Below are 12,717 nucleotides of genomic sequence, written 5' to 3' on the forward strand. Positions count from 1 at the left end.
TAACCCACTCCCCAGCTTGGATATGGGCTGGAGGAGCCCCTTTTGCCCGCAGGCGCTGGCCCTGGGAACTTTAGCCTTGGCGGTGACTGTGTTTCCCTCTCTCGGTTGGACGGTTGCCTTCTGTCGGGACTTGGCTGCTGGGAAACCCAGGAGGTTCCCTTCGCTAACGGATTTGACAAATTGCACGGCGACTCCAAGCCTTGTCGGGGTCCGTAAGCCCCTGCCGGATGGTGCTGCCTTCTCTTTGCGTACCGGTCCGGTACCGCCGGGCCACCGCCCATCCACGGTCCTTACGGCTAGCTCCAATAGGCCACTCCTGCAGACGGTCACCACCGTCTGCCAACCTTGCTGATCCGTCCGGGCCACACACCCGGACCAACTTCAGGCTTCTTAACTGCTACTTCCCTCCTTCCACTTTCACTTCCAACTCTCATCTCTCCACTTCTCAACTCATCTCCTCTGCCTGCTTTTCCCACCTCCAGGACTGTGAACTCCTCGGTGGGCAGGACCAACCGCCTGGCCCACCCCCTGGTGTGGACATCAGCCCCTGGAGGAAGGCAACAAGGGTTTTTGTCTGACTTCGGTGTGCCTGACCGGGAGTGTGGGGTGTGTTGGTGTAGTTACCTGTGGCCCCTGGCTTGCCCAGGGCGCCACATTCCCCCTTAGTAAAATGCAGACCGTCCGCGGGCTGCCCGTCCATCACCGGTTTTATTTTCACAAACCGAAAAGATAAACGGTAAAACAGGGATTACAAGTATTATAACATCTTCCCACATTGGGAGGTATATTCTTAAACGTTACTAAACGGTTTCGGCTTCCGCTCTCTCCCACCCAAGCAACCTGGCCCTGATGCTGCCCTAAGCAAATGGGCAGCACCCCTTGACCCCAGTCCAGCACAAGTTACCCGAGTGGGTTCTGTCCTTTTCAGGGGACCCACGTCCATGGGGAACCCCTGAAACCCCCGGAGGATCGCCAACGGTTGCGGTAGTGGCGGGCCTGGGCCATCACTTCCCTCCAGGCCCATCGTCCAAATCAGCCTCTCTGGAGGCGGTAACGGTTAAGCCATAAAACAACATTTTTATTTACAAACCACAAGTTCGTGGTTGCCCTGCTAGTTCTCGGGCTTGTTCGTAGTAGTTCCTACGCAGTTGTTTGAAAGGGGTCCCAACGGGGACCAGTTGCCGGCAACGACCGGTTCAAATCAAGGCTTCAATCAGGTGACTTCTCGGTAATCATTCTTATCATTCACTTATCATTCTTTAAACTTTTACAACGGTACTTTGGTGGTCCCAACTGGGACAACTTGCAGTGGGGCTCCGCTGACTTTGGAGCGGCTACCACCACAGGGGGTCGGCCCACTCGGGGACCAGTCGGTACATCGGGTTCTTGTTCCACAGGCAGTTCAGTCCAGAACCACTGACGGCCGTTAAGAATGGTGGCGGGGGCAGCGTGGTCGGAACCCCCTCCTCCACCAGCGACATTCTCTCTGGACCCCCGGCTGCGGTGCCGGCCCCCGGCTCCCATGCAATCAGGGCTGGGTCTGGGGTTTTTGGTAGACTGGTCGCGACGCGGCACGGCCGCAGCGGCCCCTTGCTCACGGACCCCCACTACGGCAACCATCCTGTGCATCTCCGCCTTCCAGTCCAGCAGCTGCTGCAGGCTCTGCGCTCTCACCTTCAAGCAGAACTGGCCCAGCTCCCGCTCCAGCCATGCAGCGGTCCCGGCGGGGAGCTCACCTGGGCCGCAGTCTTCAAAGGCTACTCCTCCTCGGTTCCCCCAGAGCTTAGACGCTCCGGTAGCGGGTACTCCTGCGCTCCAATTCGAGGACGCCGCCATTTCTCCATCCGAGTCCCCCTTAGTCTCTTTCCGGCTCCTCCTCTCCAGGAGTGGGGTTTTGGCCTTCGCGCCTCCACTGCTCGAGGAGACGCTCGAGCGGGAATTTTTCGCGCCCAAGATGCCGGCTTCTCAAATTTTTCGGCCGGACACCTCCGGCGGTCACAAGGCGCACCTCTACCAGATGGCAGAGCGGTAAGATCCTGTTCGTGACGCCAAGTTGTCGCGGGCGGAGGAGGGGACGCTGCACTCTCCCACTGCTCGGGTCCGGCTGCTGCTGCTGCTGCTCGGTGGTGGCTCGAGCGGTGGGCCGGATCCCGGGGACTCGAGCAGCGTTCCTCACCCGTGAGTGAAAGGGGGGGAGTTGATTGTGGGGATTTGATATTGTCCGTGACGCCACCCACGGTTGTGGTGAGATTGGTGACACCACTGCTTCTCTGGATGGGGATCCCGGGAGCAATGACAGGGAGCAGCCTGGATGTTAGTTCTCCCCTCCGTGGGTAGGGGGTTGATTGTCCCGGGGCCCGGTGAGGGGTAGGGATGGATGGCAGGCGGGTTACAGGGCCTGGTGAGGTGCAGGGTCGCGGGGGCAGCGCTGTGCCGCACGGCACGGTGGTACTCACTCAGCCAATGATGAACACAGAGTCTCCGGTAAAACAAACGGCTGGATGGACGGGTCCCACAGACGGCTGCGGTGTTTCTCTTCCCGGCAGGTTGATAGTGACTGCCTTTCCCTGCACCTGTGTACTGTGTATGGTTCCAATGGGTTCCCACCGGTAACCCGCTCCCCAGCTTGGATATGGGCTGGAGGAGCCCCTTTTTGCCCGCAGGCGCTGGCCCTGGGAACTTTAGCCTTGGCGGTGACTGTGTTTCCCTCTCTCGGTTGCCTTCTGTCGGGACTTGGCTGCTGGGAAACCCAGGAGGTTCCCTTCGCTAACGGATTTGACAAATTGCACGGTGACTCCAAGCCTTGTCGGGGTCCATAAGCCCCTGCCGGATGGTGCTGCCTTCTCTTTGCGTACCGGTCCGGTACCGCCGGGCCACCGCCCGTCCACGGTCCTTACGGCTAGCTCCAATAGGCCACTCCTGCAGACGGTCACCACCGTCTGCCAACCTTGCTGATCTGTCCGGGCCACACACCCGGACCAACTTCAGGCTTCTTAACTGCTACTTCCCTCCTTCCACTTTCACTTCCAACTCTCATCTCTCCACTCCTCAACTCATCTCCTCTGCCTGCTTTTCCCGCCTCCAGGACTGTGAACTCCTCGGTGGGCGGGACCAACCGCCTGGCCCACCCCCTGGTGTGGACATCAGCCCCTGGAGGAAGGCAACAAGGGTTTTTGTCTGACTTCGGTGTGCCTGACCGGGAGTGTGGGGTGTGTTGGTGTAGTTACCTGTGGCCCCTGGCTTGCCCAGGGCGCCACAGTTGCAACACTATGCAACTTTTTATAGAAAGTATAATTAAAAGTTATGTATTATCCCCTCTACCATTGCTGATACTTTTCTTTAAAATAAAGTGAAACTTTGTGTATACAGCTTCTGTTGCAGATCTATGTATTTCCATGGTTAAAGACTACAACCAAACCTCCGTAGTCTGATTCTGCATTTATACTCCATTTCATCTGATGGTGAAAAATGAATAGGATTTTATAATCAGACTACATAAGAGTAATTTATATCTCTAAGCATGGAGATTCAAAAATCTACTTAACAGCTGGTAACAAATGTTGTAGGCAGTTTCCTTTTTTCCTGGGAGATTGTATCTGTCATGGCCCTAAATGTAAATAAAATATGAAAAATATAGCGTCTTGATGTCCCCTTTTGTTCGAACCAAGCACACAGTACACACAACCAGAAAAAGACAACTTGGAGCAAAGGTCAGGTACTAGGTGGAGCCGAGTGAAACACACTATTAGTAGGGCGGCATTTAGAAAGCGTGTGAGAATGCAATGCGCAGGATACCCAGTACACTGGCCAGAGAGTACTATCCTCAGTGTGTCAAGGGTGGTGATGGCCATGCCTGGCGCTTGGGTCACTGATGCAGTGCATAGGACACACAGTCTCTGGATGTGCAGGGGTTAACACTATTATTGCTGTCTCCTCTGGTTGTGGTGTTCACAGCTTATCCTGATGTCCAGTGCTGACTCAATGGAAATTGATTTACTCCATCCAACTTGAGTTGTATTCCCCAGAGGACCTTTACATTATTTTTCACTCTAACATTTATATTGTGCAACATTCCAGTTTCCCACCTTCCATATAGGTGACTTTCATTCAGGGCTCAATACTACTCCTGCGTTGACTGCACACTATTTCTGTAAGCTGGGTCTACTCTAGGGAACCAGGGTATTCCTGCAACTCCATAAGGTCTTAGTGAATTGCTGTGTTGCACTTTCCTCGGGTTAGTCTGTCCTGCATATAGCCCACTGGAACAGGGAGAACAAACTCCTACATATTGTCTTGCTGCTTCCCTTCCAAATTCTTTTGGAACTCTAACTTCAAAAACTCATTGCTGTAACTTTTGTGCTCTGAGCTCCACCCAAGAAATTCTACTACCAACTACGTGAGGAGTGTTAACTCTTAGGCGGGCTTTACACGTTGCGACATCGCTACCGATATATCGTCGGGGTCACGGTTGTTGTGACGCACATCCGGCGCCGGTAGCGACATCGCAATGTGTAAATCCTAGGTGCGATGATGAACGAGAAAAGCATCAAAAATCGGTGATCTGTGTCACGTCGTTCATTTCCATAATCTCGCTCCAGCTGCAGATATTATGTTGTTTGTCGTTCCTGCAGCACCACATATCGCTGTGTGTGAAACCGCAGGAACGACAAACATCTCCTTACCTGCGTCCACCGGCAATGCGGAAGGAAGAAGGTGGGCGGGATGTTATGTCCCGTTCATCTCCGCCCCTCCTCTGCTATTGGTCCACCACGGTGACGCCGAACGCATCTCCCCCTTGAAGGATATATTGTTCGGCGGTCACAGTGACGTCGCCGAGCAGGTATGTGCGTGTGAAGCTGCCGTAGTTATAATGTTTGCTACGGCAGCAAGCACGAGATATCGCATGTGCGACAGGGGCGGGTTCTATCGCGCTCGACATCGCTAGCATTTGCTACCGATGTCGCAACGCGTAAAGCCCGCCTTAGTCTACCTGCAGTTGAAATCAGAAGTTTACATACATGATCTAAAAAGACACATCTGCATGTTTTTCTCACTATCTGACATGAAATTAGAATAAATCTTTCCTGTTTTAAGTCAATTAGGAACCAAAATTATTTATATTTGCCAAATGCCAGAATAATGAGAGAGAGAGAGAATGTTTTAAGGCATTTTTAGTACTTTCTGCAAAATCAAATGTGTACAAACATTTCATTAATATTTGGTACCATTGCTCTTAAACTGTATGACTTGGGTGAAATGTTTTGGATATCATTCCACAAGCTTCTCACAATATTTGGTAAGAATTTGGGTCCATTCCCCCTAACAGAACTGGTGTAACTGAGCCATGTATGTAGGTCGCCTTGCTTGCCTTGTGATGGCCACTCCTAAACATTTTGGCAGTATGCTTCTGGTAATTTTCCATTTGGAAGATACATTTCTACCCAAGCTTTAAGTTCCTGGCTGAAGTCTTGAGATGTTGCTTCAGTATTGCTACATAATATTCTTTCCTCATGATGCCATCTATTTTGTGAAGTGCACCAGTCCCTACTGCAGCAAAAGCACCCCACAACATGATGTTGTCACCCCCATGTTTCACAGTTGGGATGATGTTCTTAGGCGTCAAAGCTTCTCCCTTTTTCCTGCAAATGTAATAATGGTCATTATGGCCAAACAGTTTAATTTTAGTTTTGTCAGACCACAGGATGTGTCTCCAAAAGTTAAGGTTGTTGTGTGTATGTAGAAACATTAGTCTGGCTTTTTTATTTCTTTTGAAGTAATGGCTTCTTCCTGGAAGAGGGTCTTTCATCCCATGTTGATACAGTACTCGTTTCACTTAATAATGACACAATCTTACCAGCTTCCGTCAGAATCTTCACAAGGTCTTTTGCATTAGCTCTTCGGTTGATATGCACATATATGACCAAAGCATGTTCATCTTTGTTACACTCCTTCCTGAATGGTATGATGGCTGGACATTCCCATCTTGTTTGTACTTGCATATAATTGTTTGTACCGATGAACAAGGCGCATTAAGGTATCTGGAAATTGCACCCAAGGATGAACCAGACTTGTGCATGTCCACAATTCTCTTCCTAAGATCTTGACGTTTTTTTTTTACTTTCCCATGATGCTACAAAAAGAAGCAGTGTGTTTCAGATATGCATTAACTTACAACCACAGGTGCGTCTCTAATTAAAAAAGATGTTGCCGACAAACCTATCAGAAGCTTCCAAAAACATGACATCATCATATGTGCTGTCCCATATTGTTTAATGGATTAGTACCCGTAGTGTATGTAAACTTTTGACTTTGCAGAAAGTAATAAAAAATACCTTAAAACATTATCTCTGGAAAGGTTTATTCAGATTTCATGACAGTGAGAAAAACCTGCAGATGTGTCTTTTTAGATAGTGTATGTAAACTTCTGGTTTCAATTGTATGTGTTGCATACCATATACTGTACATGATAGTGCACATCTTTCCGTACCAAAGGCATATAAATATACAAAACACTCATCAATGTTATGCCCAGTTCTGGGCATTAAAAGTGGCCGGTGTAACATGAGATTTTCAGCTTGCGGTCAGTATATTTAGATAAATGATTGTTTGTTCTGGTTGAATGGTAGCCCTCTGTATATTACTGTTTGGCATGGAAGACTAAAAACCTCAAGTATTTTCCTTTTTCTAGCACACAATAATTAATTATATCCACTGGCTTGCATGGGTGATTTATGTGATTTATTTCTTTCATAGAATACACAAAAAAATGATGCCACTGACAAATGGCTGATATATTGCAATGGAATTCTTACCAGTTAAGAAAAATATATCAAGTGGTCACTTTTATTGTCCTCTTAATGTACAGTAGTGCTACATGTTTTTTTAATTCATTGTGTAATGAGACCCTCAGTATTCAGCATGTAATTCAGCTAATATTGCTCTATTTAGTTGTTTATGTCTGCAAACTAATGGATTTCTTGCCTGCACTTATTGCCATGTGATCCTTGGATATTACACAACTTTATGTTCTCTTAAGGGGTTCAATAGAAGTTGTAAAATGGTAAAGCTACCACCTATGTTCTCCACAGGAGTAAAAGGGAGTGGGGAGGAAGAAACACTTATCACAGTTCTGATAATGATTAGACAGCTCCTGTTCAACAGTTATAAGAAGGATACAATCCAAAAAAAACTGCATTCATCATTAAATAGTTCTATTCAACCTGATCAGGCTGGTGTACTTTCTTGGAATATCCATGTATAATGTTTTTTGTATTTTTTTGCCTAATATTACCATGATCGTTTTAAGAGTTGACTACAGCTAGAGTTGCTCATTTTAATTTCAGGAATATACAACTGTTTTGACACAAATTTTCAAAGTAAGTACGTCATCCTCACCAGGCCTAACAGATTTATTTAAAAAGGTTGCCCCATTTTTTTAATTTATTTATTTATTTTTTAATTTTTCTAACTGTCTTTGTTGCTGCCCGGTCTATATTCTTTGGCTGCAGCATGACATATTGACAGCGCTGCAGCCAATCTCTAAACTCAGTGCTTAGTACATCTATGTCAGCAGAACTGAAGAGCTCAGGGAATGGCTGCAGCGTAGTTGATGAAACTTCACTAACTACTGCAGAACCAGGGCAGTGGTGACGGCACAGAGCTCGATGTATACTAGGGAGGGTAAAGAAAGCTCAGTTTGTTTTCCTAAAATTATCTGAGCTTATGAGGAAATTACTTTTGAAAGGGGATAACCAGCATAATAATGTATGCAGTTTATCTTGTGATATCTGGTAACAGACCTTCCGTATAGTGGATGTACAAAGGTTGGAGGTAATCCCCTATCCATAGCATAGGGAATAACTTCCCAATCTCTGTGGGGTCCAACTGCAGGGATCCACACTGCTCTCAAGCGCTGTGTAAGTAGAACAGAGGATGGTCTTTTGCACTGCTGTTGTGTTCATTTTTTATGGCACTGCTGGATATGCACCTAGCTAGTCTTTGGTACTGCCATTAGGAATAAAAGGAAAATAGGTGCGCATGATTGAACACTACTCCATTCACTGGGGACTTGGAAGAGCCACGGTTCTAAGAACCAGGATGCCAGCAGTTGGACCCCCCGAACAATCCAAAATATATCCTCTATCCCATGGATTGTTAGCACTATAGATATAATCAGGCAGGCACTCCTTCAATGTGGTGCACATATCCTTGAATAGCAAACCCAAAAATCTATGTAGAAAATGATCAGCTCTCTCTCTATAATTTTCAGTTATTGTTCATTCTGTTAGAGAAAGGCTTGATGTTATAAGCCGAAATGCGTCAATTTGGAGTTTTGGAATATGGAATAAATGAACAATAACTGAAGATGACAGTGAGTGCCGATTTTTTTTAATATGGATTGTTAGCCCATGAGGTCAGTCGCCGCTCCCCCTCTGCACTTGTCAATATTAATTGTTGTTCGCTGTTTTATAGACAGCTGCACCTTAATAAATTAGAATATCATCAAAACATTATTTTATTTCAGTAATTTAATACAAAAAGTGAAACACATTATATAGAGTCATTACAAACAAAGTGATCTATTTCAAGGGTTTATTTCTGTTAATGTTGATGATTATGGCTTACAGCCAATGAAAACCCAAGAGTCATAATTTCAGAAACTTAGAATTGCCACAAAACACCTGCAAAAGCTTCCTAAGTGTTTAAAATGGTCCCTTAGTCTGGTTCAGTAGGCTACACAATCATGGGGAAGACTGTTGACTTGACAGATGTCCAGAAATCAGTCATTGGCACACTCCACAAGGAGCGTAAGCCACAAAAGATTATTGGTTAAGAAGCTGTCTGTTCACAGAATGCTGTATCTAAGCATATTAATGGACAGATGAGTGGAGGGAAAAAGTGTGGTAGAAAAAGGTGCACAAGCAGCTTTGATAGGATTGTTAAGAAAAGGCCATTCAAAAATTTGGGGAGATTCACAAGGAGTGGACTGCTTGGTCAGTGCTCCAAGAGCCACCACACACAGATGTATCAAGGACATTGGCTACAACTGTCACATTCCTTGTGTCAAGCCACTCATGACCAATAGACAATGCCAGAAACGTCTTACCTAGGCCAAAGAAAGAAAGAACTGGATTGTTGAGCAATGGTCCCAGGTGTTGTTTTCAGATGAAAGCAAATTTTGCATTTCATTTGGAAATCGCGGTCCCAGAGTCTGGAGGAAGAGTGGAGAGGCCACAATCCAAGCTGCTTGAGGTCTAGTGTGAATTTTCCACAATGAGTGATGGTTTGGAGAGCCATGTCATCTGCTGGTGTAGGTCCACTGTGTTTCATCAAGAGCAAAGTCAGCGCAGCCGTCTACCAGGATATTTTAGAGCATTTCATGCTTCTCACTTTGGAGATTTACATTTTTTTTTCCAGCAGGACTTGGCATCTTTCCACACTGCCAAAAGTACCAATACCTGGTTTAATAACCACAGTATCACTGTGCTTGATTGGCCAGCAAACTCACCTTACCTAAACCCCATAGAGAATCTATGTGGTATTGTCAAGAGAATGATGAGACACCAGACCCAACAATGCAAACGAGCTGAAAGCTGCTATCAAAGCAATCTGGGCTTCCATAACACATCAGCAGTGCCACAGGCTGATCACCTCCATGCCACGCCGCATTGATGCAGTAATTCATGCAAATGGATCCCCGACCAAGTATTGACTGCATTTACTGTACAGACTTTTCAGTAGGTGCCAACATTTCTGAGTTTATATCATTTTTTTCAGTTGGTCTCATATAATATTCTAATATTTTTGAGATAATGACTTGCATTTTCATTGGCTGTAAGCCATAATCATCAACATTAACAGAAATAAACACGTGAAATAGATCTCTCTGAGTGTAATGACTCTATATAATGTTTTCATTCTTCTATTGAATTATTGAAATAAATTAACTTTTTGATGATAAACTGAACGCAAACTATAGGGACAAACTGCAATAGTTCATTCTGTAATAAAGTCTTATATATCTATTCCAGAACAGAATGAAATGTGTTGCGATTCCTTGTCATATTGGCGTGAGTGAAATCCTGCACTTTTGGTGCACTTGTAGATAATAAACACCGTCCTCCGAGCCTTTGTTAGCAAATAGTTGCCGTTTGACCAGTAAACCACATAAACATGCGAGCATCCTGCGAGCGCACATTGCAGACGCCCACGGTTTAATATCACAGCACGGAAAAAGTGAATGACAAGGCTGAGATTTGCCTGAAAACCGAATGTGTTTGTGCTTTCAGAACTGCATGCTTCTCGGAGGACGGAAAAACACAGATGTTCCACTGGAAGGATATTTAGTTGCACCAATCCAGAGAATATGCAAGTACCCTCTTCTTTTGAGAGTAAGTATTGGTTGCCAGGGGACGTTATGAGACGCCTGAAGCATGCGGCTCAGTGTATTTAAATCTCTTTCATGCCATCACTTCCCTTCTTTTAACAGGCTGTGTATTATCCAGAGCAAAACTTGGCACGAAAAGATTCCATCTAACAGTGACCATTGTGGTGCCGTCTCATCAATGCAAAGCACACCTTGTATTCAGATTCTTAACATGCATTCCCTGAAAAAAAATTGTCTGTATGGACTAGGCGTTTTAGAGAATTTATTTTGTAGTAAAATATAGTATCTGTGTAGATAGGTGCGAAGAAGGAGCATATTTTCCGCCAGTATTTTACAGACAGAAATGCACCGCCTAGTGAATAAGAAATTAATAGCACCTCTTAAGGCCCCGTTACACGCAACGACATCGCTAACGAGATGTCGCTAGGGTCACGGAATTCATGACGCACATTCGGCGTTGTTAGTGACGTCGTTGCGTGTGAAACCTACCAGCGACCGCTAACGATCCCAAATACTGCAAACATCGTTGATTGTTGACACGTCGTTCATTTCCCAAATATTGTTGCTCGTTTGGGATGCATGTTGTTTGTCGTTTCTAAGGCAGCACACATCGCTACGTGTGACACCCCGGGAACGACGAACAACAGCGTTCCTGTGTCCTCCAGCAACGACGTGGGCGTGTCGTTAATGCGGCTGCTCTCCGCCCCTCCACTTCTATTGGTGGCCCGCTGTGTGACGTCGCTGTAACGCCGCACGAACCGCCCCCTTAAAAAAGAGTTTGTTCGGCGGCCATAGTGATGTCGTTAGGAAGGTATGTGCGTGTAACGCGTACTAGCGATATTGTTCACCACGGGCAGCGATTTTCCCGTAAAGCACGCACGACGGGGGCAAGTGCAATCGGTAGTGACATCGCTAGTGATGTTGCTGCGTGTAAAGCAGCCTTTAGTGTCGCAGGGGTCAAGCAATCTACATAAATCTATGGTGTCCCAGGAGTGATTTTACAATAAAGAGACTCTGCCAGAAGATTCTTGCTACCTCATCTGAGAGCAGCATGATGCAGGCAAAGAGATCCTGAATCCAACGATGTATTACTTAGGCCCCTTTCACAAATCAGTTTTTGCCATCAGTCACAATCCATTTTTTTGACAGAACCATCGCAGCATGTAGGAAAACTGATGCGATGGATCCCTGTAAAAAATGGATCCCTCGGAGAGACAGAGACTTTTTTCTGACCAACAGTGAATTTATACCCCATCTGAGCATGCTCAGTTAGAAAAAAACGGATCCATCGCCGGTTGCCATCATTTGACGGATTATGATAGATCTTGCGCCCATAGGCTTCCATTGTAACAAATGACGGATGGTGACGGATTCGTTTTTACGACCTACACAAAAAACATTACTGTGGACGTCATTTCTGGATCCGTCGAACGACGGATGAAACATGAGGCCATCCATCGCAATCCATCGCTACTACAAGACATTGAGAAAAAAAACAGATCCAGCGGCATCAGTTGCCGGATCCGTTTTTTAAAAAATTCAACGGATTGTGACTGATGGCAAAAAACAGATGTGTGAAAGGGGCCTTAGATTACTGGATGCAACGGGTCTGACACAATCGGAGTTTTTAGAATTAGCATGTAGCAAAGATCAGAAAGCTAGAGGCTCTCTAAGGACAATGTCTGTAAGGATTGAGTTGATTATCACAGGAGGGGCGTGTCGAACTGCCAGGCATGCACTGCTGTGATGCGAGCAATGATAATCTGCTGGTAATAAACCAATCATTGCAAGTAAACAACAGCAGATGGCTTGATAAGCGATGCCTCACTGAAATCTATGTTTTAACCCGTATAGCATACTGTCCTCAGATCACATAGCAAAAACCTGGTGACAGATTCCCGTTTTTCGTTGTTTAATCCCCTTATTCCAAAAGTCATAACTTTTTATTTTTCCATCAATATAGCCATATGAACGCTTGTTTTTTGTAGGGCAAGTTGTACTTTTGAATGAAATAATTAATTTTGCCTCATATTGTACTGGAAAACAGCAAAAAATTCCATGTGCGATGAAATTGCAAAAAAAAGTGCAGTTCCACAATGTTTTCTGGGAGTTTATATTTACCATGTTCAATATCTGGTAAAACTGTCTAATATGATTCTCCAGGTCAGTACGAGTGCGCAGATACCAAACATGTCAAGTTTTTTTATTATTTAAATGGTGAAAAAAAAAATCAGAGATTTGTCAAAAAAATATATTTAGCTTTTGTCGCCAAAAGACTCATAATGTTCTTATTTTTTGGACTTAAAAATAGGGGCTTAATTTTTGTGCCC

The 12,717-nt window shown here is 45.6% G+C and overlaps 1 protein-coding gene across 1 annotated transcript in view; it reads left to right on the forward strand.

Annotated features, from left to right (window-relative positions):
- PREX2 (phosphatidylinositol-3,4,5-trisphosphate dependent Rac exchange factor 2) overlaps positions 1 to 12,717 on the forward strand; it is a 582,180-nt gene that overhangs the window by 175,401 nt on the left and 394,062 nt on the right. Inside the window, exon 5 of the mRNA XM_075353190.1 lies at positions 10,290 to 10,391. Coding sequence (XP_075209305.1) covers positions 10,290 to 10,391 — 102 coding nt within the window. The remainder of the gene's footprint in view (positions 1 to 10,289; positions 10,392 to 12,717) is intronic.

This window comes from Anomaloglossus baeobatrachus, chromosome 6 (assembly GCF_048569485.1).
Source record: "Anomaloglossus baeobatrachus isolate aAnoBae1 chromosome 6, aAnoBae1.hap1, whole genome shotgun sequence".
In the NCBI taxonomy this organism is placed as follows: domain Eukaryota; kingdom Metazoa; phylum Chordata; class Amphibia; order Anura; family Aromobatidae; genus Anomaloglossus; species Anomaloglossus baeobatrachus.